Consider the following 27,599-nt stretch of genomic DNA (forward strand, 5'->3'; position numbering starts at 1 on the left):
GCGATCGCATAAATTAAATGAGAATATTCCCTTTTTTGTTTTCCACAGCATGAATATTTTCCACTTCTTTCACCGTTTTTTCCCGACTGAAAATAGCAGCTGAAATCCAGAGAGGGAACAGCAGGAACTAGTGTGATTTATGGTGTGACTAACTGCACATGTGACGCTGTGGCCTAGTTGGGACTAAATAGACTTATATACATGGAGCAGGCTTTGCTGGATGGATGTGTGTGGGAGTGAAACGAAAGACAGGAGGGTTAGAAAAAGTGAGGCCTGTTACTTAAAGCTTGACACAAGTCACCATTTTAGCGAAAGGACGCCAGTGATGTCACTGAACAGTCTCTGAGGTCATGTTTTGCTCTTGACAGGCACAAGGTGATCCTTTTCTATACCCACCGCACACGAAGCGACACGTTTCACCTTCACAGAGCGCTTACGTTCCTGTCAACTGAGGGAAATCACATCAAAGGCACTGAAGGTGGAAAGAGAAAACAAGAAAATAAGCGTAACTTTCAACCTGAATGGAAAGTCCTGAAAGTGCTCGGAATGATTGGAATTGAGGTGGCTGTTTTTTTATTCATATTATTCTTATAATTTCCAAGCAAGGTTGCACAAAATGAGCTTTTATCTCCCAACAGCACAACTTTATATTTGTGACAAATGACAACATTTTCTGCCAGGTGACGCGAAACTGTGCCTCTCTGTTGACGGACGTCTACAGTGAGAGCGAAAACTGATTTTTTACTAATTCACTAATCGTGAAACCATAAGCTTGGGGTTTTTTTGTTGCTCCAAATAAACAATGATTTCTTTTCATACCTGCTGCGGAGCAAGTGATTTCATTTCCAAAAGAAGAAAATATTATTGCTTTCAAAACACTAATGAAGTGGCACATTAAGACGAACGGAGGTGCCAGAATCAAGGTAAACAAGAGTCCTTCGCATAATTATTCTGCATCCCGTGACATTTTTGAAAAGGCTCCCCGAATTGTTATTATTTATTTTTTTTGTCATTTTCTTTTTTTCTTCTCACTGTTCCATCTTTTGTTCTACAGTATAAATACAAGAATAGGCTTTTATGTCTATATGGTTAGGAAAATGGAACATTAAGCGAGCTGAGCCTCAAACTGACACCACCAACCCATGTTGAATAGGCTGTAGTGCACTGTTGCCACAGCACAGCTTGAGATGTCCCGAACCGTACAGTTGCGACCAGCAGTCACATGAACCAAACATATCTTGTAAGCCTTGAAAATATGTTTTGTTTGATCTTTTTTAAGAGAACAGCCTGGCAGCCTAGTTGGGAAAAGCTGATATAATTCACAAGTATTTATACATCTACTTCACATTTGACTACACTCATACATGAGGATACCCACTGTTGTTGTTGTTTGTTGACTCTGGATGAGTGCTGAAAAAGCATTTCGACCATCAAAGTTAAACCCTCTACTTGTTGCGACCAGCCTGCTCCAACGTGCGTGTGTGTGTGTGGGTGTGTGTTAAACTGTAAACATTGGGCAAACATCATAGAAAACGCGGCCAGTCAAACGGTTAAGGTTAAAAAAAAAAAGCCTGAGAGGTGACATGTTGTCAGAGGCAGAGCACAGCAGGATGCAAGGAGAGAAATGGAAGAGAGGAGGGAATGAGTAACCAAAGGAAGGAAGGGGGATAAGTACAGAAGTCAGCTTATTATCTGAAGAGCAGTGGTGTATAAACATTGGAGGGTACGTACGGATGAGGGAGCCTGATGAGAGTGACTGAAGGGAGGAGAGAGAGAGAGGGGGAGGGAGGGAGGGAGGGAGGGAGGGAGGGAGAGTTGGCATCCTCAGGGGAGAACTGAGCACATCTGCTGTGTTCCACACAGCCAGGCAAAAAAGCTCCAGAGCTGACACACTTCTGCAGAGTTACACACACACACACACACACACACACACACACACACACACACACACACACTGTACACGCAAATCAGTGCACGTCTGTATATTCTCAGTGTGTTTATGTGTTCCAAGTTTATGTGTAGAAGACACACTGCATCAGCACAAACAAACAAACAAATACACACACACACACACACACACACACACACACACACAGACACAGACACACACACACTGGCAGAGTCCTGGATGGTTCTCCAGGGTACCTGCTCAGTGACTTGAACGTCTCTCCACCAGCAGAGGGAAAGTTTTGCTCCGAGTGGCTTGTTTGAAGTGATCAGCGGCTCTGTCATTAAGAGGCGATACGGGCAGATGCACTTACCATCTGCAGCCACACTGTGGCAGCCCTGAGGCTACCTGCTGCTGCGATGGCTCTATGCACAAACATGCACACCACACACACACCTGTGGTTCAATGTGTGTGTGGTTTTTTTGTTCAAAGTTCAAATTTATGCAAACAGCATCTGAGACTTTAGGACTTTCTTGATGTTTTTATAGCTGGGGAGAAGAAAAGAAGGAATCTGCTGTTCTAATAATGACTGAGCAGAAACAACAACAACAACATGTTCTGATTCACGAATTCCAAAGAACAAGTAAACTACCGTTGTGCTGTGTACATGGCAATGCCACTGTTTGCCTACTGCATGTACGACATAGACAACTGTTTTCGGGAGCTCTCAGGTGGATTTGTTTGGATTGTTCAGTCAGTTTTCCATCACTTTAAGGACCTGTTGAGCGTGTGTGTAAAAGGCGGTTTGAGTTAAATTACAAGGCCTTTGATGCTCGGAGACAACAGTTTGCAGAGAACAAAAGAAAAGGGAGAATATAAATAAAAGAGTGCGTATTAAAAATGGAGAGCAGAGACGAGGGGAGGCATAATGAGTCCAACAGATGACGGCAGAAATACAAACAAGATGGCAAAAATAGAACGTCAGGGTAGAGAGGGAGAGTACAAAAGATAAACAACTCAGAGGGCCTGACCGAGGTCAGTACCAGTGGAGACAGAGGTGATCTGAGATCACTGCACTACAAGACCTCTTCATTGGCTCTGTGTGGGTGTGTGTGTGTTTGTCTTTAGATGGGTGTGAGGGTGTGATAGGAGGGGTAATAAAAATAGACAAAGACAGTATGACAGCCTTTTAGATTTGCGTCTGTGTGGGTGGATTATACAATACATGACATTTAAAGAAAGAGAAGAAAACTTTGAGAAAACAAAACAGGTTTCCAGCAATTTCTATGTAAAATTTTGGAGTGAATACATGGAATGCATCATAATAAGTGACAGTAAACTGATGAATGTGTATTAGTATGGATACATGATCGTGCTGGAGCTGCACATTTGCTATTTTTTGCTCATTAACTATACTTATGGCTACTTGACAAATTCCTCTGACCATTTTACAAAGCACATCATATGTTTTAAGATTCTTTCCAGGCAGTTACAAGTTCTCTGTGATGGTTTCCGAAGAATGAGAATTAACTTGACAAGAATTAACTTCTTCAAATATTTTCAGAAGTGAACCATTCCTGAAGAACCATCACAGAGAGCTTGTAACGTCCTGATTTTTCAGTTTTTAAGTACTCAGTACAGACTTGTAGCAGGTGGAGAATAACAAAGTCTGCTGACCAGCACCTCTAAAGCTCACTAAGTGACATGTAATATCTAATCTGATAATCTGCACAAACACTACAGCGTAAAAACAACATGTTTTGGGTTAGCTAACAAGCTGCTGATATTAGTTTCATACTTGGTGTACAAACTCGAGAGTGGTCATTCTTTTCATCAAAGTCTCAACTGATGAAATAAAATAATCTTATATTGCTTTAACCATTTAAGACTTAGATGGCTGGCATCTTCAATGGATGAAATATTCCTCTGAGAAAAGTCACTTTTACTCACTGTTCTCTGTTATTAATTCATAACCCCCCTGTTTACTCTCTGAGGTGTTTTGGACAGATCTACATTGTCAGTAATGAAATATAAGATGAGTTAGTTACACAGTTTTTTGTGGAAAAACCAAGATGACAACATTTTAGTAACAGGCTTTATCTTACTTAGGAAAGGTCAGTTGTGGAAGAAAATAAAAAAAACACTTTTAAAATAACAATACTATATAATAAATAATATAATAAAACTTCCTGAGGTCTTGTCTAAGCTCACAGTATCAAAAATCACTTTTAAAGGGCATATTTTTTACATTTTGGTAAATTAATCCATTCTCAGACAAAGCAAATGTAAAATATGGACTTTAAATGAGACAGACTGAAAGTTCTCCTGAATTAAATGATGTATGGCACTTGATGCTGACTGCTTGAATAGGGCAGGAAAAGGAAAATAACTATGAAAGAGTCCAAATACTATTGTAGATATTTGAGGGTAAAAATTGTATCAAGAAAAAAGTAAGTGAAATAATTAATTTCACTAATGCAAATGTAAAAATGCATCTATTTAAAAGTGCAGAAATAATAACAGTATCAAAAGTATCAGATACATTATAACAGAATTATTATTGGCAATACAATGATGATGATGATGATGGTGATGGTGCTGATGATGATGATTTCTTTCTGTTAAGTTTTGGGGTCAATGCTAACAAATGCTAACCTGGATAAACCTCTGGATGGTTTATTCTAACCAGTCCTCATATTATGCAATCAAACTCACCTTATTTGTATGTATAATCTTCTACAAGTAGTAGTTATGGCTGTTGGATAAATGTAGAGGAGTAAAAAAGAACAATGCCTCCCTGTGAGATGGAGTGGTGCTGAGGTAAAAAGTAGCATGAAATGGAAGTGTTGTAAAAAGGCCTATTTAAAACAACTTCCTATTTGGCTCATGACAGGAAGCTGCAACATCTGAGAGACCCGAGAGCTGGTAGAGTCACCGCCTGAAACTACCAATTTCACATTAGCCGTCTCGCATTGATTTTTTTTTTTTTGTTTATACTTGTTGTGTGTCTTGTGCATTTGATGTTTTGCAGGCTGGCTGTTTGAGTGTCGGGTGGCGGAGTGTCCTTGAGTGCACCACCATGGAGAAATTTCACTCGATCCCTGAGCACATTACGACTGCAGTAGCCTGCAGCGATAATCCCGCTTCAGACAAAACATTATCGAGAGGAGGATTCATAGTCGCTAACTATAATACAAGCGCAGCGTTAATGAAAAGCATAATGTGAATTTGTTCGCTTCTCACAATAAAAAGGTGGCAGCTCGGCAGACGACGCTCTCGTGTTGAATGTGTTTTGCTTCTTGGAATTTAACACAAAAGGACAAAAAACGTTTTCGTTTGATGGATTAGTCATTATCAGCTAGTTTCAAGGCCGAGGAGGATATTTTCATAGAGCGCAGAAATGAAGTGAAACGAGGAGGATGTGATTCTTTGGAAAGTGGTAAGCAGTAATGCAGAAATATGCACCAACACCATTACGCCACTTTATTGTTGAGCCTTTTGTTATTACTGGAAAGCTGTTTGCTTTATGGTGACATTAAGTAGCGCGACTCCATGGAAACTGTCATAGTGCGCTTTTGTCTGCGCTTCATGTACGCGTGTGCACACTTCATTGTGGGGCATGTCAGGGTCATGTCGCTGCTGCAACGTCCAGCCCAGCCCATCAGCTCTGAGCCAGACCAAACAGAACTCCCATGCGTGGTGGAGAAGAAGGAGGGGGGGAAAGCGCCTGTTGCTTTCACGGCTGGCTGGAAAGGTCTCGATCCGGGGCCCTCGCCTCTGTAATCTGCCTCCATCAGCCTTCCAGTGGAGCTCCACGCAGCCTCCCTCTCCCTGTCTGCTATAAATACATCCAGCCTCTGCTTATAGCTTCTAACCGCCGAGCCACTCACACACCAAACTATGATTAAAGGCCTATTTTGGGGAGAGCTTTGAAGCAGCGACAAACACCGAATGAGAGGCAGAGACAGACAGACACAGAGGAGGGAGAGACGTTGCGCAGCGCCCACACAAACAGGCAGGCATACATACCTTCATCTGAGCAGGTACCCCTCTTTGAAGGAAAAAAAAACAATACAGCGTACACAAAGGCACACACACTCCCCCGTGGGTGCTCAGGCTTTGTCTGTTGAACAGACGACAAGTTCACAGGAGAGTCAGGTGTACGACAGAATGAGAGCATGGAGGAGGGAGATATCTGTGCTCTTACTAGCTAGATCGACAAAAATATGTTTTGTCAATTGTTGACTGAGTTTCCCTTGTCATAAATTATATGTTACTGCAAAGGAATATTAGAATGTACTTGTTTGTGACTGAATCCACATGCAGCAAAGAATGATGGCATGCACTTTGATGAATACATAATAAAAGTACATGTTCTTAAGCCGAATAATTATTTGTGTCAGCGTGGCCTAAATGTGTAAGCCCCTTCTTTTTGTCGGTAATGGTTCATTTGAATCTCCTCTGCGGCTTTACCATCATTGTTTTCTGTAAAAAATCAGTCTGAGCAGTAGAGCGATTGAACCACCAGAATTGCACGATGAGATGAAGGGATGGGAGGGTGGGAGGAGAGGAAGTGGTAGAAGTGGATTAACACAACAACGGATCAAGTGAGCCCAGGGTTCTCGAGGGTGGGGGGGCTGAAGCCAGCAGATGAAAGGGGTGGGGGTAACACAGCCAAGCTTGGTGGGGGGTCGCCATCGCAATCCACAACAAGCAGCACAAATCAAGAGCTTGTTGAGGTTTTTTTTTCCATTCCAGCGTCATGGTTCAGCATGTACTACTGGTACAGCAGCTGGAGAGAGTTAGGCCTCTCTCTACAACTTAGTGGTGATGACACACAGACGCCCACAAAGGGAGATAGAGGGGAGCCTGTGAGGCTCGACGGGTGCAGCACGGCACTGCTAGAGTTTGGCATTTGACTCACTGAATGTTTTATATGACTACAATTACAAGTATTTGGTGATTCACAAGACCGGGAAATCTAGTTGAAATGAAAAGCCATTGAGACTGTGAAACCCTACTCTCAAACCCAGCATAATAACATCCTCACACTCTGGATGTTTGTGTGGAAGTCTGTCAAGAAGTCAGAGTGAAATAGGCCCATTCCCTGCTCAGACAATCTGCGGAGGCAAACACAGCTATGTAAGGTACAACATGCGGTCTAGTCCATTCACAAAGCTCGGACACTTACTTTAAGTATTTTCTGTTTCAAAGTTTCTAAATTCGGAAGCCAAAATGCATCGTTTTTGCACATGAATTGTATCCAAATATGCCGCATTTACATGACCATGGACATCTCAAGGCAGAACACTTCTGATTATCAAGGTCAATTCAAGAACTAGATTAAATGATAGAATAATTTACTCTATAAAATGCCATTGAAAAATGCATAGAAACGGCCATTACAAACTCTGCAGTTCACTATATTCGACAACCCAAATATGTTCAATTTACCATTAAATTGGACTGTGGGAATCATTTGAGATCCACAAGCTGGTAAATGTTAAATGACTTCATCAGCTACTTGACTTTGAAAGCTGTTGAAGATGATTTTCTTGAATCACTCTCTGATTTCTGCAACAAATACGTAACCAAACCAGCTTCTCCTCAGCAGAAACATGACCCTTTGAATTTTAATGTTAGGTGCCGACCTCTAGTGGCCATAATAACCATTACAGCAACAAAGGAGGAAGTCAGGTGACGGCATAACAGATTTGACTTGCATCATGTGCAATGTAACTTAAGTTACATTTGTATAGTGCTGATAATTTTTTACCTTTACAGCTTCTTTTCCCCAAACCTAACCAAGTAGTTTTGTTGCCTAACCAAACTGACCTATTCAGTCATGTAGATATATGAGGATGTGTTTAATCAAACTGCAGCAAGGAAAAAAGGGTTCAGGTCCTTTAATTACATATAAATCTTCCATCTAATTATATTTAATTAATTCGATGCAAAGTGTCACATTGAATGCAAAGCTTTTATATCTTTTCTACCATGACTGAATAACTAGATATGTGATTCATACAGGGGACAAAATAACCAATTTGAAATGCATTATTTATGTGCAAAACTTGAATAATAAACCAATTATGCCTATGTTAAAGTTCCCCTTGATTGTATATGTAATAATCAAATAAAGACATTAGATTCATGTTGGAGTCTGCATTAAATTCAATTTAGTTTTTTTTACATGTAACGTGTAATTGAAATAAGTGTGACACGTGGTGAACCACATTGCATGCAAAGTTGAATTCAATCCATCAAAAAGCGATTTTACATGTACAATTATTGTTTTCACACGTAAAATATCAGTAAAATCACATTTTCGTATGTGAATCTATCATGTTTCATTTGTCTGTATGAACTATTCTCCTTTGCTTTAAGGATAAGAGAAGAATGGGCAGCAGTGATTTTGAATGTGTTGGCAGCGATGGTAAACCAGACTCTGAGTTCAACCACTGCACTCTGCCACAAGAAGGTGCTTTGGATAAGTGCGGCCTTCGAGTGGCATTTCCATTTTAATCTACATGCCCACTTGCCCACACGTCAGCCCTCACAAAGTCAGTATGACAACAGAGAGCAGTTCGGGTCCTGACATCTGGTCGCAGCTGTTAATCTTCACTGACCAATCAGCGCAGGGTCATTGGATGAGTGACACTCATAGCAGATAAAAAGCAGTGATGAATCTCTCTCCTCCACCCCACCCTCCTTCTCCCTCCATCTATCCTCCCAGTCACGCACAGCCTCTCTCTGCCTCCTCCTCTGCCTCGCACTCAACCACTCATTACTGTAATTGGAGGGTTTCGGGGAGATATGGCGGAGAGGCAGAAAGGAGGGGGAAAAAAGAGAGAAAGCGAGGGAGAGAGGTTTCTAGAGGTCAGAGGCCTGGCCCTTTTCACTCTCCCTCTGCTCAGTAAGTTTTTTCTCTGCTACGTCTCTTCTTCTGTCGTCCTTCGTCTAAATCAAGATGCATGCATTTGCTTCTCTTGATGCAGCGCTCATTTGCAGCATCAAAGTGGGCTAGATGTTCAAACCAAATATCAAGTTTCTAAGGGCTCTATGTCACCTCTCTTCACCTCCCTCCCTCTTTCTTTTCTTTCTTTCTTCCCTTCTTTGTGTAACCACAGCTGCTGTGTTTTGTCATAGTTTCGGCTTACTGGCCTCTGTCGTTGGGCTGGGTTAAGGAGTGTACGAGATGTGTGAGAAAAAAAGAAGAGAAAAGGGAAAAGAAAAGGACAGAAAGGAGCAGGAGATGACAGTGGTGTTATCAGCTGGAGGATTTTCTGTGGTCAGTAGAGTTTAAGGGCATGAGGGTAGCTCAAAATAACATAATGGTTGTTCCAATTAGGTGTGGCCAATTCAGAAGGAAAGGAAAAAGGACAAAGCAGCTCAGATGCAGTGACAGAGTGGAAAAGGCACAGGTGAAAGGGAGGAAACAAGGACACCAACAGTCAGAAAAAAACTTTAACTTACATTAGCAATAACTCAGCCAATGTTAGCTAAAGGTTAACTAGCATAAGTTATTTGAATGTTAACATTTCAAACACTAATGAGCCATTGAACAGGCAGTGTGGTCACATGTCTGTATTCCAGATTCGGTTGCTTAAATGTTGTCTTTTAACGTTAATAAACAGAACTAAACATTGTAAAATATTAGCTGGATGGGAGGTCAGCTATCAAGTTAGGCTAATGCTACTGCTCCTTTTCATTCTAAACAACCTGAAACCCAAAGTTTAGGACGTGAACTAGAATTGAGACTCTAAAATCTGACACTTCTCACAGTCTGAGATTCAGAACAATGACTTCTTCATCCTACCAACGAGTAGTTCCTGTTGAGTCAGTAAAGCCTGATGCATCTCATCTGTCTGCACCACAGACCTTCACTGTTGTCCAAAGATGAGTGAACAAAACGTTCAATGAGCCCCGCGTAACATGTTTCTCCATTCGGAGTAAAAATAGGTATTGCAGTTTATTTTGAGTTAAAGCCACATGCAATGTCAACGTGCAAAAAATACCCAAGTGTGTATTAATCTAAATCTTAAAATAGTCCTCAACACATGGAATATTTACTCCTCAATGAGCGACATTTGCTAAAAACTACTACTATTACTGGTGCCCAGCTGATTCAGACTTGGCCGACAAGCAATGGACCCGGGGCTGAGAGCCACAGACAGGATAGGAAATGAAAAGTATTGAGAGAGAGACTGAAATATATTTGTTGATTTCAGTCTTTTCATTGCGATTTGTCGCCAACAAGACAACAATGGAACAACATTAACCTTTTCATCAAACATTAGCTTGAAATTTATGGATGAGAAGATTTTGAGCAGAAAAAAAAACAAATGAGAAATTTGCACAATATCACATAAATGTGAAATATAAACCGCATTTAGTGCAAATAAATCAAGGTACATGCACTGTGTCAGCGATTAGAAAAGAAAAGTATGTAAATTTACAGCACTCATTAGCGGCTTGGTGGCGGCGATACATAATGTGTGGACATAAAGTGTCTCATTAGGAGCCAACAATGATTTTTTTCCCCCTCTATGAATGTGACGAGCAGCTGGCGAGGAATAACAAAATACCGAAATTCAAAATGTCAACATGTGACTTTTAAAAAGTAAAAGACAGAGAAGAAGAGGTGGATTGATAGCGAGGGAAACACAGACACACACACACACACACACACACACACGCACGCACAGAGGATGTTTGTCTTTCTTCTTTTGCAACCTCATGTAAGCCCCACGTAATTGCCTGGCGACGGTGGTGGTGCTGGGGTGTGTGTGTGTGTGTGTGTGCGGCTAAATATTATCTCTTCAACCATCGCTGCCCCACAAGAACCCACCCACCCAACTCTCTCTCTCTCTTTCACACACACACACACACACACACACACACACTGCCCAGAGCTCCAAATCCCTCAGACTGCCAGCCTAAGCAGTACACACATTTACACACACATAAACAAAGGGGGATTAGATAGACAGACACACAGCTACACACACACACGCACACACACACACACGCACGCACACACACTCTCTCTCTCTCTCTCTTTCTCTCTCTACACAAACAGGTATAAACACAAATGCCCTCTGTGCCCCCGCATTTTCTCTCACTCTAGTTTTTCATTGCCTTTCTTCTTGTCTCTATCTTGCAAACTCCCACTGCATGCAAACAGCAACTCTCTCTCTCTCTCTCTCTCTCTCTCACACACACACACACACACACACACACACACACACACACACACACACACACACAAGTTAATATGGATGCTGTGTGTCTGTACAGGGAAATGCCTCAGTGTGAAATGAAACACAGGGTGAGTGTCCTACAGAGTTTGTGTGTGTGTGTGTGTTTGTGTGTGTGTGTGTGTGTGTTTTCCTTTCCCTATGTCGCTCTCTAGAGCTACTTTCTGTCCTTTTAAGGCAGTTAGTGACTGGCCTCTCTCCCCCAGCCTTTCTTTCTGTCTCTCACTACCTGTCTCTCTCTTTTGCTTTCTTTCCATTATATAGCCCCCCCCACTCTCTCCTTTCTCCCCTCAAATCCCTCCCTCACTACCTCTTTTCTGCAGCTTTGTTTTTCCATTCCATCTCTCCTATCTCCTCCTCAGCACCGTAGCGAGAACCCATCCATATAAGTCATTTAACCCAGTATTGAGCCTGAAAATCTCATTTTTCTTTAACCGAGTGGAGAAATCTGTCAGCGGGTGAGATAATCCCACTTGTTTCCAATGCAAATCAATTTGCGTTGAGAATCTTCCCGAGCTCAAGTGCCACACTCCAAGTGTGACACGAGTGACGTGACGCGCCTTCTCCAACGATTCATGACAAGGCTTTCATTTCAAAGAGCTTCATTACATAAAAGTGCAACGGCACTAGGAGCGGAGGGAGTTATCTTGTCTCTGCAGGCAGATTTATTTTTCAGAAAAATACTCAAAGTGGGATACTGTTTTGGGAGTGCGTTTCTCTCTGCTCCTTCCATATAAGAACATGTGTCTGCAGCTGTCCCTGTTTGCCCTGTGTGGTGAGCCTTCACCACAACTTTGTAATGGCCAAAATGCAGCAAATCTGGGCTGCTCTCTGCCAACGATGGCTTTGTCACACTGGAGCATTTTCACCAGAAAGTATTGACGCCCTATCAATTGTTTCTGCCCTCCCTCGCATCCCACCGCAACACCAGCGACGACTGTGGCACGGAGGGATAAGAGAAGGCAGGAGGGCTGTATGGGAAAGAAGGAGGAAGGGGAGGAGGGTTTTTTCAAGATAGCAGCATGAGAAAGCCGCTTTTGAAATATCCCCACACTCCACCGCCACTGCAACCGCCACCGAGCGCCATTCTCCTCGAGAGCGGCTGAAATCGGAGCTCTTTGTGGAAATGCCGTAAGAGCATTCCGGGTTCATACGACGAGCTGCAGCGTACAAAGCGAAAAAAAGGGGAGGAGACGGATAATAGGCAAAAAAGAAAGAGGAGGAGGAGAAGGGAAAGGAGAGGTAGATATGCGATGAAAGGTGGAATAGGTGGCACAGAGAGGTGAGGAAATATATTTTTTTCCCCCATATTTTCCCCTCTCTTTATAGTATTTCCCTAATCCCCAAGAGAGAGAAAGCAGCACTTCCCCTTTGAGGGATTAAAAAAGACTATTTCTCAGCTTGCAACAATTGGCATTGTTCAGGGAAGAAAACTGGGCCCGGCTGCAGAGGAGGGCTGAGATAAAGAGTGCAAATGCAGTTGAGCGCAAGGATTAGACTGATGTATTGTTTTACACAGGGTGTATGTCGGGCCTCTTTACAGAATCAGAAATCATCCACCTGTGGTATAATGGAAAATCCTCCCTGATTGTTGTAATGGGACCCATATTCGCCATCATTGGTTTTGTATGAGATGTCTGACCAGATAAATCACTTTGGGGCCAACTTGGAAGATCCTACCAACAGCTGTCAGTCCCTAAAATCCGTCTTATGGTGACGACTCGGTGGATTTTGTACCGGGAAAGAAAGTAAATCTGTACAAATGTTTAGAATCAAGATCAACTGTGGTGAACTCTGACAGGAATAGCTTGCATGTTGACCAGTAGCAAGCTGTCTCGATCATGATGATCTTTGAGACAACAGAAAAACAAACAAATGGAGGAAGCTGTCCAGCAGTTGTGCTCATCATGTTCTTCCATTTCCCCCACTCTGTATGAGGATGCTATAAACTTCTCCACAAGGAAGGAATAGTTTAAGACAGTTACTCACATAGAAGTCAATGGTGTAATGCATCTCTGAAGGAGCTACTAGTGCTACCATATGCCTGGCTGACATGTTAGCGGCTAAGTTCACCATCTAGTTCTGCGAGTAGTCACTACATCACCAATTTCCACTGTAAGTAGGCCTTTAAAGACACAGTAAGATAAAAAATTATATTTACTACGCATTTATATATCCTTCTAATTCTGTGTCCCCTGTTGTAGCCTAATTGTTTAATTTATCTCTTGATGTATGCTAAAAATATATGTTGAAGAAATCTTCTTGAGTATTTTTACAGCAAAGCCCTTCCTTTTCACTTCTTTTGCCAAACTTTAAAATATCTATGAAGACTCATGCGTACTGGTCAATATAGTCTATCAGATCAAATATATTGGGGCAACTAGCGAACTCCAATCATATGAAACCACAATCCACTGTTAGCTTGTAGGTAGCTAGCAAAGCAATATCATAGGCGGTGAAAGACAATATTAAAGAAAAAATACAACTTCTAACTGTGTGTATTCTGTGTCTAATTAAAATATTTGTGAGGTTTATAATTTGGGGCCACTAGCCGACACCACCCACCATGTAAAACCACCATTTACTGTTAGCATGTATGTAGCTAGCAGAGTAATATCACGTGAGGTTTGTGCGAGGATGCTGGCAAAAACATTTGATTGGATAATTGTACTGTGCATCTGAGTTCAGGGTGATAGTCAATAATATGTTGACATCAAAAGGAAAAGAAAAGATAAAAGTTGGAAAATGTTTCAGGAATTCTTCCAGTCTGGCATTGACCGGAAAAGCATCAATTCCCCCTGAGGCCTAACTCTTCTATCAGCTGGTATCATGTTTCTCACTCACCCTGGTATCGAACTGTCTTGCGTGGGACTGGGTTCCAGTTGAGACACAGCGACTTCTCCCATCCGACCAGAAACACCAGGAGCAAGACCTTGGTCCCACCCATGGCTCCTGTGTCAGCGCCCATTCGTTGGAGCTGGCGTTGAGTGATGGATGGAGGGATCAATCAGCTGATGAGAGGGGCTCGAGAGAGCAGCTCGGCTCCTGGCTGCCTGCCGAGAGAAAGAAAAACCAACACATCAGCTGGAAGCAGCAATTCACTTCTCTTATTGGGCCTCGGTTGTTTATCAGAAACAATTTTTGTCAGAACAGTATCTACAACTCGCACATTTTTCAAAAAGGCCACACAAAACGATTCACTTGTTCAAGCTGCAGCAGAAGATAAATCTCCGTCTTTGAAAACATGTAGTGTATAATTGAACATGTTCATCGAAATCCACAATAATGTAAAACAGAAATGAGTTATGCAAATCATTAAAGCCAACGAGGACATAGCTGCAATCAGTGTGTGTGCCTCTGTGTGTGTGTGTGTGTCTGCCAACAAAAACAAATCAAACATTTTAATGACTTTTGGCCAGGGGGGGTTATGCAGGGAAGTTCTCCCTGTTCCTCCCTCACTCTGAGCGATAATCCTACTATCGCCACTCAAAAAGCTCAGAAACAGCTTATCGCCGCACTCTTGTCAAGCCAATTCAGCAGCAGTATATTAAACTGGGGCTGAGTTATCAAAGTTAATTGGCGCTGGCAACGCATCAAACGCCAACGTGTTGGGAAATGAATGTCGAGGCAAGGACAATCCAATACCACGGTGTTGTAAATGAATTGCTTTATACCTAATGAACATGTCAAGTGTGTGGCTACAGAGCGGCATTACAGGCCAATAACAGCACGGCATGATTGACTTGTTACGGGGGCTGCAGGTGAGACTGATGAGGAGGAGTTTCACATTAGAATAATACTTACACACACAATGACACTTTCTCAAGTTTGCTTTTTGTATGCATGTGAGTACTTGCCAGCCCTTAAACCTTCATTTTATGATATAGAGTCATTTCTTATGCACTCAGTGACATCAATTAATGGCACATGTGTGTGAAACACACTCAAGTTCAAGATGAAACATTTATTAAGGGCAACATCAAGCAGGAGCAGCCTTGGATCAATACATTTCTTTTTTCATTAGTAGAGTGTTTAAGTGTGAGAATAACTTCCTAGTTTTTTTGTGTGTGTGTTGGAGTGCTGTCATCAGTGGATTTACTGCAGCAACCTGTGCTGACAAACCTCTCCGATCAATGATGCCAAGTGGGAGATAACAAGTCTAAGAGAGAAATTACTTATTCTGCCTGTTCCTCTACAAAACTGCAAGGTGATGGTCGCATTTGTTGAAAAAACCAGACTGATTTATTGGTCAAATAAATTAAAAACCACACATTCTCCCCAGTGGTGTCTAGCCATGCAGATGGTTTTATTTGTCGAAGTATAGTGAAATATCTGTCTCTGGGGTTTCTGCTGCTGTGGCTATGCTGCGACACAAAAGAAAAAAATAAATTTATGCAGCCTACAGCAACGTCCATAGATTGTCTCTGCCTACTAAAGGCCTTAGTATGCTTCAACCAGGATGTACCACCTGTCATTTGAGAGTGTGCTAAAGGGGCAATATGTGAGAAATTAAGTTCAAATTCCAAATTTAACTTGAATTATCAACAGAATGTGAGCAGATCCCATTCTAACTAGTTCTCTGAATTTCTAGTCTGGACTACTACCTGTACAGCTAACTGGGCTAACTAGCCAACAGAGGCTAAGGTTAACAGCTATTTACTCTGATGTGCTCCCCCATTTGTTTTGCATATATTCGACAGGTTGCCAGTTATTACATACTGCACATTTAAGGCAAAAGTGTTCGTACCTATTTGCAGAACCACATGCAGAAAGCTCGCTGATCCCTGAGCTTTAAGTGTCTTTGGCGTGTGATAATCCGATTGTACGTTTTTGAGAAGTTGCATAAATTTTTAAAAGCAGTGCTGCCTGATTCTACCACTGAGAATTGGTTTCTGAAACAATCTGAGAAGCACCTGGTTTGACGCACACTAAGACCTTAAGGATAATTGATAAAATGTTCTGTCCACCCTTCTCATTGGGGGCCTTGGTGTTGTGTTGGAAAGTAATTCTGATGACAGCACTTCAAAGCATGGTGTTCCTAGATGTAGAAAATATGGCACTGTTACTTTCAAAGGTCATTTTTAAACGCTGAGATTACCAAAAGAAAATGTCTGTTCACTTCTATTGTATTCAAATGGCAGCAGAAAATCTCGGAAGAGACGGATATGTCAGCAACAAAACAACTAAACTAACTGCGAGGCTAGATATTACTTGGAGTGGGGACATGAAAAAAGAGGGTTTTTGTTGTGAAGTTAATTTGGTGAACTGACCCTCTGCATCTCCCACAAACCACAATCTAAACCAAGTCTGATTATTCCGATACTTTACGAATTACTGAACTGAAAGGCGGGTCTTTCTTAATGTTTGGATTCTCATGAGGACATATCCTCACAAGAACTGAAATACAAAGACACACACACACACACACACACACACACACACACACACACATACAGACAGTGTTGCATATCAGCAAACGACATGGCGCCTCATTGGAGAGGTGGAATCGATGACTTTTAAACAGGCACACATTGTCAAACTATATATATTTTGAACCCAACACAAAGACAGAAAATCTGTCTGTATATGAAGCACATTTCACATTCAAGTCCCACACGTGAATATTAAACTCCAGAGCTGGCAAAAACCATTTGGTCTATTTGGCAGATTGGCAGGGGAGGCAATTGAGATTTGGAGATGTGTGTGTGTGTGTGTGTTTGTGTGCCCACGTCCAATCAATGTGACTGTTATTGATTACTTTTTGAGAGGAAAATAAGAAGAGGCTGAAAGAAGAAAAAAAAATAAAATGCCCCCTCCACCCCAGATCAGATCATGGCTACGTGCTGTTAAATGAGCGTGCTTAAACACTGGGTTTCGGTGAAAGCTCCTCAAGCCTCGCTGTGCTGACTACCAGCTTTATTAGATCGATGCTGGAGGCCTCGCTGGCCAACGCTTGAGTGAGCCGAGATTGAGATTGAGATGGACGGAGCGAGGGAGGGAGCGAGGGATGAGAGAGGAGAAGGGAGAGTTATGGAGAGAAAAAAAGAAGCATGTCTGAAGACACTGCAGAAGGCTCACAGTTTTTTTTCTCTCTTTTCTTCTCATTCACGCTTCCATCTCTATGCTGAGAGGTAACCAAGGAGAGTGAGCATCCTGAAGGCCGGATTAAGTGAAGAGCCAGCGTGTAAACACGAGAGGATGGTGAAGGAGACGGAAGATTCGAAGCTTCCGCCTGAGAAACAGCTTAAAAATCTTGAATGTACATCTCACTTTCAATAACACGTCCTCTTTTTTTCTGTTTGCTGCCACTTTTCTTTCATCCCGTCTTCCGTTCTTTTCCTCTCTCCCAAACTCACAGCAGAACCATTTTGTCACTAATAACACTGCCAAGATGCAAAAACATTGATTTTCAAATCCAGGCAAAGGTGTTTTACAGCCCCAATAAACTACGATCAGTATGGTAGGGACTAAGACTACGTTGAGGATGGTTCCTTTTTACCCTGTGCACGCTTGGACAGATAATTGCAACCCCCTTCTGCCGTGACAGGAAAAAGCTGGTACAGACAAAGATGACCTGCAAGGCGAGGGTCACGTGAGAGCTGCCTACTTTTTCCGTATACTTGTAAGCTTGACTACTTGTATTGCAAAGCCGGATTTGTAGTTAAAGCAAAGGGTTAATAGCAGTGCCTTTATAGATAGCTGCGGTTCCAGCATCAGATTTCACCCGCTGATAGCATCACTACAACATGAGATGGCTGAATCGTTCAGGATCAGGTTCTATTGCTATTGAAAAGATTGCTTTGATATCCCTAAATTACTTCTCAATTTCTTTTTCACGGTTATATAATCACAGAATCCTTGAATGTGTGTGTTTCTTTTACACAATAAAAGACAAGCTCTAGTTTAGAATGTGTCGCTGGGGAAATATTAGATGATGAATAAAGAATGGCTCAATGCCACTATAGTAAAACAACAACAAATATAATTTTACATATTGAATTCCCACTGAAATGACTCAATTTTCAAATAAGAAAAAGAAAAAGAAAAACTCAGAAAACAACAGTCAAACCCACTGCTGGTGTGGTCCCTGCAGTGACTGTGGAAGCACTTTACAGATGATTTACTTATCTGTTTAATACGACATGTACGTTAAAGTAATCGCTTTACACAGATAATTTACTTATTCACTTATTTGCATAATTCTATGTGTACCCTAGAAGCAAGTAAGTCAACTATCTATGAATTGCTTCCACCGCTGCCACACATGGCGGATCTGAGTTTCTAAATCTTTAAACGGATTCATTTCAGCAGGAATCTAAAAATACATTTAAAAAAAATGTTTATTTATTGTTTTACAATTAATGACGGTACTGAGCCGTTCTTTATTCATCATTTTATACTGAAAAATAAGGTACAAGTAAAAGCGTCATTAGCAAAGTGTGCCCAACTGTATGCAGAATGACTCTCGTGTCACACTACATGTGATTAGTGTTTATTAAGCGAACGTGTTTAACACATTCTAATTTCGACACTCGTACATTCGAGCGGTTTAAATCTCCCGTTTAATCGATAAAAATGTGTCGTAAATGATCAGATAGACATGTTCTGTTGGCATAAATAAAGTGAATATGGCTTCGTATCTATCCGCGGCTAACAACTGGTACCTAGCTTAAAATGGAAGTAGTCAAGCGAAGCACAGGTACTTAAAGCTCACCTCCAGCCACTCCTTCCTGTCTGACATACAACGTTCTTCCTCAAACAGAGAACAGCTTAAATTAAGTGACTTTGAGCACAAAATTAAGCTATTTGTCATCAAAATAAACAGACAGTTTGGCTCATCAATATCGCCATGACAGGAATACAAGACTATCATAAAAATAGCGAAATTCACTGGAGGGGGGTTTAAATACAGTACTTGAGTAAATTAAACCACATTCCAGCACCTTTTTATGATACAGCACTTTAATAATACAGTGCTGTATCATACACAGCCAATAGAGGCTAGCTGGCAGTAATCATGCTAGCAGGTTACCTTTCTACCAGTAGTCCTAGCTTTGACAGCATGTCACTGCAGAAACCGTTCAGAAAGCATCGAAGACAGTCGTCAGGTCAGTTCGACTCATTCAGCTGCTTTACCGGCACATAGCAGAGAGATTCCATACTAATGGAACCCCATACCATACGGCTCCAATATAGAAAATTGAGCTGTTCACGCAGAGCAATAACGGTCAACTAGGAACAAATTAGCTAGCTGCAGTGTTGTTTTCTATCACTGCTGTCGACGACTCCTCTTCACTTGACACCGCGCTGCTGCTAAAATTGCTCACTGAATCTTCAAGCCACATCCGGCGGGAGCTTTACGAACGCCGAGGGGAGGCAGCTGGAGTCGGCCTGTGATGTATTTTTTCTTCCACTTTCCTTCAAACCCGCTCTTACGATTCCTCGTTGAGTCGTAAGACGCGGGATTCAGCTGCGCCCCGCCGCGGTTGACCAAATTACCTCGCTCGCTCCGTGTCTCGCCACGGCCTCTTTAAGGTCCTGCGGTGTCACATAACTCTGCAGGCGGTATCAAATCATCTTCTAGCTGCTGGTGTTTTTGTTGAGCCTGGTTTAACTAATGAGCTGAGACACGGTAGCCTAATAATATCAGTCAGCACTTCACAATGGAGAGCTCATTAAAACATACAGAGAAATAGGCCACATGTTCTGATTAGGTTGCTCAGCTCCTGTGTGCGTGTGTGTTTTCGGAGGTGCCTGTCGACTTGTATGTGCATATGTGTGTGTGCATGTGTGTGTGTGTTTTGCCTGAATGTATGCTTGAGTGTGTTTCTTGTCAGCGTGTATTTGGAGGTAAGAAGGGTCCCTGCGGGGAGAAGCAAAGCAGGGTCGTTTTCCTCGAAATGAGCGGATGTCGGGGAAAAAAAAAAAAGGTGGATGCGAAGAACGTTTCCAACCCCCATCCGTCCGTCCTCTTTTCTTCACCGCTGTACGCCTGTGTTTTCCGTTTGTCCTCTTCCTGCCCTTCAGTTCCCTCCGCGTCTCCCTTCCTGGCAGCCCTTTTCTGACCTACATACACACAGCACACGCTGACCTCTGTTGCAGTCCCAGCTGACTGCTCGTCCTTCCAGGCATTGTTTGACTTCTCACCCTGACCTCTGACCCCTCTGTGGGTTACAGAGAGCCAGGGAGCATCAACCAGCGCCCTCCACTCCGCCTATCCTACAGGGACAGACTTAATGTCCATTAACCCGTAACTGCCCCTACACACACACACACACACACACATACACACACACACACACTTACGGACGGATGGACTAAAGGACAGCTCCCACCATTCGTCTCCCCTCTCGCCTCCCTGCAAAACAAACACAGCGGCTACCGTCAGCTCTCTTCCTTCCTTCCTTCCTTCCTTCCTTCCTGTAAACCCCCCCTCCCCTGGTCCCCTCCCCCTTCCCTCCACTTTTTTAGTGCTCCGGGGGGGTGTTTAAAAAGACACACAAATACGCACAAGTGCAAACTCTCTCTCTCACACACACACAAGCTGTTTCACCTTAATAGAACAAACTGGATCAAACGATTTCACACCTCGTGGACGGAGCGTTTGAGAGCGGCTCGGGGACATTTGAAGCCGCGTTCCCCTCACTTTGAAATCATTAACGGGGGGAGCTGGAGCAGCACCAGTGCACAGAGGGTTGGATGTACATGTGTTTTTTTTTTTTTCGAGACCGCTGGTTTTCAACATTGGCCTAATCGGAAAAATTTTAAATATAAGGCCCGTCCTGACAAACTGCCAATATGACCTGACCTCCAGCTTGTCCCCGAGCCCTCCACTCCACTCAGTTTGTTGCTGAAAATGGGTGAAACAGATCCCAACACAAAGAAATACACATCTGAATTTCACTCAACTGACAGAATTGTCAACTTCCGTCCACATTCATATGCAGACTCAGTTAACTCTGTGGAGGGGACATCTGGACGCGGCTGTGCGAGACCTTCCCCCCTTTATTGACATTTGCCTCCTGTTTCACTTGCCTATCTTGCCTCCACTCAGTAGTCCTGCATAATCTGATCTTTCCTCTTCTCTCTTTTCCTCTTCTTCTGATGGACTACCTTGCACTGATTTTGATTTTTGATCACTTCCTTGTGGAGTATGTGTATGTGTCTTTTTAAATCATTTCAAGTTAAAAGTAGTTTTACTTTGACATCCTTATCTGTATTACATGGACCTTGAGTCTGAAAATAAAGCGTATCTATCTATCTATCTACATTCATCTGTGGTGTAGGGTTATCTAGAGGCCATTTTCCAATACCCATGAAAATCTTTCTCTTTTTCACAGCCTTTTTGTTGGCTGGTGTAAACTTGGTTCCCATACAAATCAAACTGCTTGAAACCGAGTGTCACTATCTTGTAACAATGCAGAATAAAACAGAACTCTGCCTGAGAATACAGAAAGTCCATGTTTCTTGGAGACAGATTAAAATTATTTCACTGCCTGATTTTTTTCCGCTTGGTTTTGGAAAAAAACCTAAAGATCAAACAATTGAAAAGAAATGCTTCTTAGCTTGATGGTATTTTACTACCTGTGACAACTGTGGAATCTCCGTCGCACTGGCAGTAAATGTCTCTGAAAAAGAAAAATGGGTGCTGTGGATGGAACGGTTTGATTGGTGGCACAGCTCACCTATTTGAACTTTACTTTTCGAGACGGCTCCGAAAGATAAATTGTTCATCTCTTCCCACGCAGAGAGATTCACTGCCAAATGTTAATTTGTGACCAGAGTTCACCTAGTTTCATCTTTGTGATTCAAATGTATTCTGGGGGTTCAAAAGTGGAGTGTGTGAACCCCCCAGAGAGCCCTGCGAGAAGATGTATCATATGAAAATTCCCCCAATTCTTACACTTGAAACGTTTTGATCACAGATCAGTCCTTAAAACCAGGGCGGTCAGAGCTCAGACACAGTATCTTGCCCTGTATGACAGCTTTAGGTAACGGCCTTGAATATAAATGTAAAAATATTCAATGGCTCCAGTTGTGGCGATGCATCACAGAAGAGATTTCAAGGTTTTGGGTTCAAGTCCAGAGCAAAATGGTTATAAAATAGGAGTATCATGTTGCAGCGCTCCCTGCAAAATTGATGACTTGTGGGATGTGAGAGAAGTCAACATGGACTTCTGCACTTTTTTTTGGTATATCTTCTTAGTTATTCATACACTGCTGTAGAGCCATGCGTGCAACAGGGCTGAAAAAAGACAGTGAGTGAGCTTTTTCCCTATACAGTGACAAGACGGATGAACGCAACAGAGCTGATGCACTGCCTTTATTCACAGTGTGGAGCTAATGGAGCAGATGTGGACACTCCGCTGACAAGAAAACATGCGCACACGCGCACACACACGCACACACACACACACACACACACACACACTTTGTACAAAAGCACAGGTGGGCTCATAAAGCAGGTGTGAGAGTGTGTTTGTGTGTGAGAGCCTGTATGGTCTGAATGGCTGGAAGCAATAGCATGTACGAACGGGTCTGCATCTAAGTGATAGCATTAACTAGCATATCCGTGAATATAGGTATGAAACTGACCAGCTCACATTAAAGAGCTGTGTGTTTGTGGCTATTTGTGTGTGTGTGTGTGTGTGTGTGTGTGTGTGTGTGTGTGTTCTTCTTCTTGAGCTGGCACAGATGAAAGGCTGATAATCAAAGCGGGTTTTGATCCTCTGCGCGCGGTGTGCGAACGTAGAGGATGAATGGGAGAGATTTGCGAGCGTGCCTCTTCTGAAACGTCCGACACCATGTTAACACATTTACGAAAAGTGTTTGAAATGCCCCTCTAAAAAACCGCAGCCATCAATATGTGAGTCGCCCATCGATTTTCACGCACCTGCGCGCACGATTTCCCATATTTGCACGCATTAAATGATTCGCTAACCGGCGGCGGTGGCATCGAGCAATTGAGCTGCACCAAGTTAATGTCATCGACTTTCTTTTCACATTGTGATTGGAATTCCCTTCCCATCTTAATTACCTCAAACTGAGGCGGAACCGAGCACGGCATTTGACTTTAAACAACCTATTTCCACATGATGGAAATGTCAAAAAAGAAAGAAGAAAATAAAATCCCATGAGAGCTTGCGAGTGTAACATCTTAGCCTCCCTGCTGCCTCCCCCCCCCCCCCAAAGCACCCTGATCTTTCATGTCTCTCCCCCGGGAGATTCTGCAGGCCTTCAAATCTCCATCTTCTCTCCTTTCATCCCTGTTGTAACTCCTGCCCGCTCGCCCACATCAACCCCCCCCCTCCACCTCGCCGTCTTGTCCATGTCATGGTCGGCTGGCCAGGCGTGGTCGGCTTATAATTCTTTGATCGGAGCTCTGATCTCTTCCATCAGTGCCAGAGGCTCCAGCTGATTACAGATGAAATGGATCTGATTTGGACTCTGACTAGGGGCCAAACACCTGCTCAGACCCAAGGAAGTGATAGAAGAGGAGGTGCAGGGGAGATGAAACCTGAGAGACCGACGTCCAGCTAATCGGACAGCAGGACCATCTGTGCACTTGGTCTGTGGTAGTGAGCCCTTGTTGAATGAAGGCAGATCTTACAGACACACACACACACACACACACACACACACACACACACACTCATGGAGTGGACATGGAGATAATTCATGACTATTGAACTCTCAGCGTCAACAATAGCTGACAGAGGTGGCAATTTTTTTGATGCAGTTTCACTTTTTACCGTAAAGGAAAATTAAAATTAGAAAGTCAAACTTAATGGTGGACCACGGGCAAAAATCCAACACCTATTGAACTGTATTCTCGAGACGCAAAATGGTACTACACTGGAGCCCCTGAGGGCAAGCGAAAAACAAAAATGTGTTGATTCATTTTCTATGTCTAAGTTGTTTTCTCATCTGTTAATGATTTAAGAACAGGTGAAAAAAATTATTCCTTCCAAATCCCTAAACATGTGTTTTTCCTTTGTCCCTCAGGGGTTTCATAGCACTTGGATCCCATATTTTCTTAATAGAATTACTTCTTGCGCACAGTGTCATTCTGCCCAGTGTTCTCAGGTTCAACAAAACCATTCAGAATTTGGGATCTAATGTATTTTATCTCACGAAGAAATAAATTAACATAAACAGTGATTCATATTATATTTTTTGTATTGGTGGACCTCGTAAAAGATCAAAAAATGTTTTGATCATGACATTGTGATAAAAAGTATTGATAAATGTAATGATAAGGGTTAAAACAACTGAGTCAATCGAGGTTTGGTGTGTGGGATGAAGAGGATGTCATCTTACTCAACCACGGATAGAGACAAGCACGGATTATGACAGGGTGACGTGAAATTATCTTACAGAAAGAAGAGGTTTCCTGTTTCTAGCTTCCTTGTCAACTGAACATGACACTGACAAGATTGCTTATCATTAGATGACACGTCAGTCTCTGCTGCCGGATGAGGACAAATCATACGAGGGGCGGACGTGACGAAAAATAATTAAAAGAAATGGAGATGATTGAAATGCACATGAATTGAAAAATGAATAAATATCTCATCAAGTGTTTGACTGATTGTTGTGACATCACTTGATAATTCATCAAGCCATTTTTTCAATTCATATGCATTTCTATCACATCTATTTCTATCAGTTACTTTTTGTAAACTTCAGTAAAATAAGTAAGATAACCAGAAAACTGTTAACATCAACGTGAAAATTGGGATTCAGTTTGTTTATCGAACCAACTTACTCTGTTCAGCATGCTGTGATTCACAGAATTAATCACAGCATGACCATTTAAAGATTCTGGACTTTGGTCCAGTTGGTTGAATGATATCACTAGCTGACGCAGAATTAAAGAGTGCAAAAAATAATCAGTTTACGTCAGTCAGAAATGTACAGATTAGCCGTGTTAACCCGTTTCCTCTCCAGCCTCTAACCTGTTTTATTGTTACTTGAGATTTAAAGAGACCAGATCTCTCCTCTATGTCGACAATAACCAGGTTAGTGATGTGCGAGCAGACACGCCATCTGTGTTCTCCTCTCCCTCTGTCTCTCCATCCTGCGCTCCGTCTCTGTTTTTTTTTCTCTGGCTGACCTTGTGCTGTCAGCGCAGCGTATGTTGTTTCTGATGAGCACGCATGAGTGCAGCGAGAAATGGTAAAAACGCACGTGCACTCTGGCCTGACTCGACCTGCCTGCCCCTGTGCGCGGGCCTCGGAGGCGGGGGGCGCTGGTATAGCGCTCTGACCTGTCATCAATGCGCATACATAAGAGTGTGCTAGCCCCCTGATTGCCATGTAGTCACAGGTCGATCAGCTCTGCTCGAGGCGGCAGACCGGCTTCTGAATGAAAGCCGAACGCGCATGAACTCATTTACACTAACACTGTTTTTTGTGGCATGTTTGGATACTGGAGATAATACCACACACCCACACATTCATGTGGACCAAACATAAAAAGCGATGCCACATGCACAGATGCACGTACACTTCCGTTGCAACCTGCTCCTCACACGCCAGCGCACTAATAAAATCACTCCGGCAAATATGCTTTTTTCACCCGCCAGCCAGATTCAGACAAACAAAAAGGCTGACAAACTTTCTCTGTTTTATTTCAAAGCTCATTAAAAAGTATTCACTGCTGTACGATTTAGCGCTGTAATCAGCTCTGAATAATAGAAATGGTCGTATTGACGCCTGCGGGCGCCCGACGTACTGTCTCATTTTCGGAACAACAACCGCTGGGCGTGTGTATGCAAAACGCTATGACACACGCACACACACTTACGCTCACACGCACACACACACACACCCACGCTCACACTATCTCCCGCTCGCTTCAGTTTCTCCGTCTGGCTGCCAGTCTCTGAAACACTCGCAGTGTATATTCTGTCTTGGGGAGGCCGCCCACTATGCTCCTAGGGGGGCTAATTGTCCAGTAGCGCTCCTTTCGCTTTCTCTCCCACTCGCTCTGTCCTCCTCCCCTCTCCCGAGCTCCGGTCTTTGAGTTCTTCTTTCGGCAAAAAGTTCAGGAGTTCACGCAGAGCGCAGAGCTCTGGATCTCAGTGAGGTGCCACAGGGCAGAAAGGTTACACCTAGCTGGACTCCTATAGAAAACAGCCTACACACACCAGCAGCAGACAGGTGGCGAAGGAGGGCGGCTGGGATGAATAGAATGACAGTCGATAAAGAGAAAACCGGACTGAAAGAGACACGAGCGACTGTAGTGTAAATTTCGAGGGTTAAAGTGACGCTGTGAGCTCAGGCTTTTCATTGTCGAGTTCTTTATTCAGGCACATAAAGCTTTCCGCGGAGCCTTGCAGCGGTTACAAGGTGTTTGAGAGTCACATCCTCCACATAACGTCCAAACGTTTATGGCCACAACCATATCTCTGACACTAGACGCCCCGCACAGACACTCACCCTGCATGCGTTAGCACTGAGCTCTGCAATCTTGCCGCCGCACCACTACCTGCTCTCAGCACATTTAGCTCCTTCCAACCTCCCCAGCCGCCTCCCGTATTAGCATTTAGATTTAGCTGAATTTAGAACGGTTCTCTCAATATGTGCTCATGTTCATCAGATGTTGTACATCTCGGGCTCTGCAGGGGATTTGTGAGTTTGGGATCAGTCCGTGTCAAGCCTGCTCGGATTCTTCGCCCGAGCATCACTATGAGCAGAGACGCTTCCCCGGAATAAACTGTGCATTGCTGTTGAAGTTGAAGGCCAGATGTGAACTGCTCTCTGATTATCCTGATTCCTATTGTTAAGACAAGTCTGATGAGGCAAGACAAACAACAATCAGACATTTAATAAACAAACTGTTGGTTCATCAAACTTGTTGGTAAGAAAAAAACACAGGCAAACAGTTTGCATATGCGTGACAGCTTAAGCGCACACACGGGCTAAACACGCATCACAGACTTCCTGCTTCAAATTTGACCTAATGCAACAGCTGTTGTTGTGTGCGTTTCCTGTGTAATGAGGAGTTATCACGGACATTTTGGATGAGTTCTCTCTTGGATTGACCACCAAATTAAGTAGTTTAGTTGACTGTTTCCCAACAAAGCTTGTGACCGCTTAAAAACAGCCGGTATCTACTTGTTATGCCGCTTTACATGTTTACTGGTTGTGTCAAGTTAGACCCAAAACAGACTTCTTCTGTTTTTGTAACCAAGAAAGGCAAAAATAATCCATGAAGTTGTAATAAAATAACAAACACAACAGTCTAAATAAAATGATCTTCTCAAACCCCCTAGTTTTCTATTATTTCGGTTAATTAATGGCGACAGTTTGACAGTGTGAATAACATTCCAAAAGTCATAATATGTCACACATTACAAGCTTATTGTCAGCACGCTTTGTTTTAAAACTGCAACTTGATGTTATAAGTTACATATTTTTGCAAACTTTGAGCCTCTATTTTGGAA

The 27,599-nt window shown here is 42.8% G+C and overlaps 1 protein-coding gene and 1 long non-coding RNA gene across 3 annotated transcripts in view; one reads left to right on the top strand and one right to left on the bottom strand.

Moving 5' to 3' along the window:
- LOC115581776 (uncharacterized) overlaps nt 1–5,122 on the top strand; it is a 28,465-nt gene extending 23,343 nt beyond the window's left edge. Inside the window, exon 3 of the long non-coding RNA XR_003984067.1 lies at nt 4,921–5,122. This is a non-coding gene — a long non-coding RNA (uncharacterized LOC115581776). The remainder of the gene's footprint in view (nt 1–4,920) is intronic.
- Nucleotides 1–27,599, bottom strand: part of sema4c (sema domain, immunoglobulin domain (Ig), transmembrane domain (TM) and short cytoplasmic domain, (semaphorin) 4C) — a 109,996-nt gene that overhangs the window by 44,982 nt on the left and 37,415 nt on the right. For both annotated transcript variants that reach the window (XM_030417158.1, XM_030417157.1), the window contains one exon: nt 13,994–14,202. In XM_030417158.1, coding sequence (XP_030273018.1) covers nt 13,994–14,117 — 124 coding nt within the window. In that variant the 5' untranslated portion in view covers nt 14,118–14,202. The remainder of the gene's footprint in view (nt 1–13,993; nt 14,203–27,599) is intronic.

This window comes from Sparus aurata, chromosome 5, assembly GCF_900880675.1.
Source record: "Sparus aurata chromosome 5, fSpaAur1.1, whole genome shotgun sequence".
Lineage (NCBI taxonomy): Eukaryota > Metazoa > Chordata > Actinopteri > Spariformes > Sparidae > Sparus > Sparus aurata.